General features: G+C 36.6%; 1 protein-coding gene across 1 annotated transcript in view; it reads left to right on the top strand.

Annotated features, from left to right (window-relative positions):
- The first annotated feature begins 1,843 nt into the window (after positions 1–1,843).
- Positions 1,844–6,087, top strand: part of LOC107594985 (uncharacterized) — a 10,828-nt gene continuing 6,584 nt past the window's right edge. Inside the window, exons 1-2 of the mRNA XM_016285229.1 lie at positions 1,844–2,701; positions 2,801–2,870. Of these exons, the coding sequence (XP_016140715.1) occupies positions 1,844–2,701; positions 2,801–2,870 (928 nt within the window). The remainder of the gene's footprint in view (positions 2,702–2,800; positions 2,871–6,087) is intronic.

Below are 6,087 nucleotides of genomic sequence, written 5' to 3'. Positions count from 1 at the left end.
GTTCACATACACTGAACTAAATCATCGTATTAACCAGTTCAAGTATCTGGGGAATGATGCACGTGATAAACCGGCTGACGTAACTCCTGGTACTGGGAAATTAAGTGGACATGCAGTGCAAAATTGGTGCTTGCTCAGGCTTTTACCTCTTTTGGTAGGGGAAAAAATTGCCAATCCAACTGAAAATGAGGTGTGGCAGTTAATTCTTCAACTCAGACAAATAGCAGAGCTCATCTGTGCTCTTTCAATTATGGTCAGTCAGATTGCTTATTTAGCAGTTCTAATCGAAGAGTATATTGAGACTAGAAAGGTGTCTTTTCCAAGTCATCCACTTAAACTGAAACTCATTGATCGTTTTGGTCCACTTATTCGTTTATGGACGCTGCATTTTGAGAGCAAGCACTCATAAGTGTGCAAGTGTGCAAGAAAATTGCACAATTTCATAAACCTGAGTGCTACATTGGCAGAAAGACATCAGCTTCTGCAGAAATTGAGGAATTCAGGAAGCATTTTCCCTGAAAATGTTGTGGCAGAGAAAGGGACAGAATATCATGTAAGTGACTACAATGATGACATTCAAGGATCTGTTGCAGGCTTTCACTTTGAGCCAGGGAATACATTGGCATCAAATGAAGTGACCGTAAAGGGAACACTTTACAAAAAGAACCTGCATGTAATTTTGCAGAACAATGATGAGGGAATTGTATTTGGGAAAATTCAGTTACTACTTGTTCATGACAATTCCAGTGTGTTTTGTCACACAGACATGTCAGTCGTTTTGTCTCGTAGACCAGGGAGTTCATTGCTTGACATCTCAAGATAAGGGCTACTTGTGCATAAACCAAGAGAGCTTACTGGATTACTATCCTCTTCCTGAATACTCTCTGTGTGGCTTGTCAGTAATAGTTCTCCACCATTCTTTCCCAATTCTAGAATAATGTCTGGATTGAGAGAAGTATTGAAAGATGCAGTACTGTCGGTGTTGCCAAGCCTATCTCCAGATGTTACCAGTCAACTGGTTGAGAAGCTCATGGATCAGGGAGTTGAGGGTTTGGATGATTTGATTCATGTAAAGGAAGATGACATTTTGGAGTTCATACGACCTATCCAATGCAGAAAACTTCTTGGTGCCTGGCAAAATCAAGGTAAAGATAAGGTTGTTCAATTTAAAAAAAAATTGTTTTATCATTTAAAATGTTACATTGCATTGCAGTACTTTTTATGACAGATTTTTTATTGTATATAATTTACAGAAAATCAAAACCAAACTGTGGTTTTGCAACCGGTTGAGGTTCTCCCATTGGTTCCCTCTGAAGCCAGCACTACTCCTGATGCACCTCCATCAAGCTCCTCAAGCACATCAGCAAGCAGTCCAGGATCAACCGGTGTTTCACATTCATGGCCTGAAAATTTCAAAGTTCCCTGGAACTTAATGCCTGCAGGTATACAGAATGCTATTGAGAATGGCCACAGACCTTCCCCAGCTGACCGACGACAAATGATTAGAATCCTTGCTGATGAAATAAGAAAACATGAAGAAAACCCAAACAGATCACAGTGTCTTACTGTTACTAGCCAAATAGTCGGACAGTATACAAAAACGTTTGCCGACATGGTAGGTGACAGGTAGATTGGGGGTGGACATGCATCTCTTCTGACACAACTGAAAGTACGTATAGAGCATCTGAATCGAAAAAGTACACTCAGTCATCATAGGACCCAAAGGAGTGAAACTGGAACTACTAAAAAACGAAGTTCCACTGATTCATATGGCTGTACAAGTTGGCAGCCTACTCTTCCACCTGGTGAAAGTTACGAAAGTCTTGAAGTTAAGCGTCAAAAGATGGAGGAGATACATCGTCATGAGGGAATCTCTGGAGCACAAAGAGGGGACGTTTGTAAACTCATGGAGGATGCTATTGAGAATGGCCACAGACCTTCCCTGGCTGACAGACGACAAATGATTAGAATCCTTGCTGATGAAATGAGAAAACATGAAGAAAACCCAAACAGATCACAGTGTCTTACTGTTACTCGCCAAATAGTCGGACAGTATACAAAAACGTTTGCCGACATGGTAGGTGACAGGCAGATTGGGGGTGGACATGCATCTCTTCTGACACAACTGAAAGTACGTATAGAGCATCTGAATCGAAAAAGTACACTCAGTCATCATAGGACCCAAAGGAGTGAAACTGGAACTACTAAAAAACGAAGTTCCACTGATTCATATGGCTGTACAAGTTGGCAGCCTACTCTTCCACCTGGTGAAAGTTACGAAAGTCTTGAAGTTAAGCGTCAAAAGATGGAGGAGATACATCGTCATGAGGGAATCTCTGGAGCACAAAGAGGGGACGTTTGTAAACTCATGGAGGAGACCTATTGCCTCCAGCGTCAGATGATCAATGAAATCCCATCCCCTACAACTGCAGATTTAAGAACCAAAAGGCCGTATCTCTTCACACAAAGGCATATATATGGCAATTTTGAGATGCTTACTGACAAAAAAGTGCACAAACTTTTGGAATTGTCTATTCAGGAGGGTGGACCAAAAATTTTCCAGTTTTTTAAAGACAAACCAACTAATGAGGAAGTTCGGAATACACTCTCCAGTGGTGAAAATGATGTTGCTGCTATGGTCCTACAACTACTACTTGCACACTTCAAAGAGAAATTAGATGGTCTTATCCTTCAGACAGATGTAAGCAGAGATTATTTAACATGTCACATTCATTGCAGCATGTTTTATCTTTCGGTTCTGTTGATGACGGTTGTACTGTTTTCTTTTAAATTTTTTCAGGAATTTGCAACACCTTCAGATGTCCAGCAATCTGTACCTTTGCCAGAGAGTTCACGCCTTATAATTCTTGGTGAGTAAACCTTAGTAAACCTTAAAGCAATACTTCAGGCAGGAAACAAAATTACCCCATGTTTTCCAGATGCACTGTATGTTTAGTGGAATTGTGATTTTGAAGTTAAGCTGACTTAAAGGTTTAGTTCACCCAAAAATGAAAATTCTGTCATTAATTACTCACCCTCGTGTTGTTCGAAACCCGTAAGACCTTCATTCATCTTCAGAACACAAGTTAAGATATTTTTGATGAAATATGAGGAATCTCTGACCCTCCCATAGACAGCAAGGTAACTAAATAATGTAAATAATGCCAGAATTTTCATTTTTGGGTGAACTAACCCTTTAACTAACTTTAGCATTACCTCCATTTTACCAATGAAGCTGTTCCTTTAAATAGGAAAGAGCTCATTGCTACAAATGGAGATATACATTACGGTATTTCTTTGTTAAAGATGAACCCTAAGTGTTTGTTTGACTAAAAGAAAATTAAGTAATGAACGATGTGAGTTCAACGTAACTGTTAAAAGAACTACAGTATAAAGTTTGTGCAGGAAAGTTCTATGTATAAACCACTAAATAACATCACAGAAAAAGACACAGTAGGTTCTTTCATGGGCATCACTGAATGTTTCTATCTATTGTAATAGTTGTGTATGAGTCTCTTGATTGTCCTCAATTTACTGCTGGACATGAGTCAAATATCCAGAAATGCTGAAAAAGCAAAGATTCAGGAGGACCTGGATGATTTTTCTAAAGATCAGTGGACAGTTTAATGACTCAGGACAAACAAGAAACCCTTAAACAACTATGACAAAACATAAAAACTGTCATTGATTGTTCAGGTAACATCATACAGTATTAAGAATCGGGGGTGTAAACTTTTGACCTGGGCTATTTTTAGAAATTGTTATTATTCTTTGGTGTGAACTGTGTTAACCTTACTTCTGTGAAATAACTTGCTCAGGGCAGGACTAAATAAAAAAACTTAAAACTTTTGAGCAGCACTGTATGTTAAAATTAATTTAGCCACTAAACTTTTCTTTAGAGTATTCAGAAATGACAGTATTCATTCACAAAGGTTTAATACAGTTTATTGATCACATATCACATATTTAACATTATCACATAAAGTTACTAAGGTTTGAATGAAATCCCCACAATGCCTTTTTGTAAAAAGCTGAATATGCTCTACATAAGCTGGGTGTCTCTGAGGATGACAATATCATTAAAAAACTGGGTGATGAGTACTCAACTGGGTGATGAGTACATAAAACATTTCACATGTAATCTAACACAAAAGATTGAGGACACATTTAGTTGTGATCTAGTTATTGTGATCCAGTGCACAATACAGATCAGATTTTCCCACAAAATCTGATTTGGGCATGAACAGCTGGAAGTGTAGAAAGCATCTCTGTCTGATATTTTGATATACTATACTTTTATGCTGTTTTCATTTTTGAGACTGCTTAATGTGGGGTTGCAGCCCTAACATCCAGATTTCCATTTTGAACGGAAAGTTTTTTTTTTTTTTTTTTTTTACAGATTGTTGATCTTCACCTGTTAACAACTGTTTACACCAAATATTACAATTCAATTGCATTATTACTTAGTTATTTTGGAAAACAAAGAAATATTCATTGTGTAAAATAACAAGATTTCTTCAATTACTTATCACCACAACACACAAAATTTCATCACATTTTTATTCATGTTATGCAGCCTTGGTTGAGTACCTGAGAGTACACACAAGTATGTGATTTTTTTTAATAGCAGAATATAGTTTACAAAGACAAAATGCAAAGTTTTGTTTGGTTCCATGTTTTCTCAGTGGAGTGCGATGACTAGTATAAAATTGCGATTTCGGTGTGATAACTATATCCAAACAAATCCTTGAAACCCATCTGGTTGAGAGAGAGAGATAGAAATAGGCATAAACATAATAGTAATTTTTGTTGTTTGTTTTCTGCCTTGTAGACGCTTTCTCGACATCAACCCGGAACGTGGATCAGAAACCAAGAAAGGGAAGGTGACTTCAAAGAAGACTGGCCAAGTTGTGCAAAAAAAGAACACTACTGTGAACCCACAGGTTTCCTCTCTTCTGAGAAAACTTGCAGACTTCGAATGGAATTTTGTTTAGACCCTTCCACTATCCACTGTAATTGGACTAAAAGGAAATAAGGTTCCTGCATTGTTAATGTGCTGTTAACTGTTAATTGAAATACAAAAGTACAGCTGGCATTTCCGCCAACATGTTTATGTAATGCATTTTTTTTCCCTCCTGACTTTCTTTTTTTTTTTTCCATAATTTTAAAATATTTTAAAACCTTTCCATTCGTTGAAAGTTAATTAGAGCACTGTTCTGTTAACTTAAGTGCATTTATTTCATACAGCTGACATTTCAGCCAACATGTTTATATAAGGCAATTTTCTGGCCTTTGCTCTTAAGAAATAAACGTTTTAAATTCTAAGAATTTTGTTTTCTATTTCCATTTGAGGCTACTGTTATGGAAAGAGTAATATTTTCCATGTTTTAAGGAAAACAATATAAATACAAATACAATTTATTGCAATATATACAGTATAACATGTAATATTGTAAAATTAAGTGGCATAATAGTAGAATACAGTACTAAGTCATAGTTCTGTAAAAGTACAGTAATTTGCTGGCAAACCCAGCTGCCAGTATGTAAATTGACAGTGAAAAGTTTTACAGTACACACTGTAAAAAAAATTATAATAATACAGCAAGATACTGTATCTGGCAATTACAGTACAATGCTGTAAATGTTGTTTACAGTTGTGGTTCTGTAAAAATACAGAATGTGGCTGGCAACCCAGCTGCCAGTATTTTACTGTAAATTTACAGGGAAAAGTTTTACAGTACACGCTGTAAATAAAAATACAGCAAGATACTGTATCTGGCAATTACAGTACAATACTGTAAATGTTGTTTACAGTTGTGGTTCTGTAAAAATACAGAATGTGGCTGGCAACCCAGCTGCAAGTATTTTACTGTAAATTTACAGTGAAAAGTTTTACAGTGTAGATTAACAAATAACCAGACGCCACCCAATCTAAATATTCCCTCACAGTTTAATAGTAATGACTTTATGAATTTCTTCACTGATAAAATAGATAACATCAGAAATACAATAACAAATGTAGATTCTACAGCGTATAATACTTCAGCTTCATTCATCGCACCAAAATATAAACTGCAGTGCTTTACA

The sequence above is a fragment of the Sinocyclocheilus grahami genome, unplaced genomic scaffold (assembly GCF_001515645.1).
Source record: "Sinocyclocheilus grahami isolate Dianchi unplaced genomic scaffold, SAMN03320097.WGS_v1.1 scaffold194.1, whole genome shotgun sequence".
Classification (NCBI taxonomy): domain Eukaryota; kingdom Metazoa; phylum Chordata; class Actinopteri; order Cypriniformes; family Cyprinidae; genus Sinocyclocheilus; species Sinocyclocheilus grahami.
Note: the sequence above shows the minus strand (reverse complement) of the source record. Positions and strands in the feature narration are given on the sequence as shown.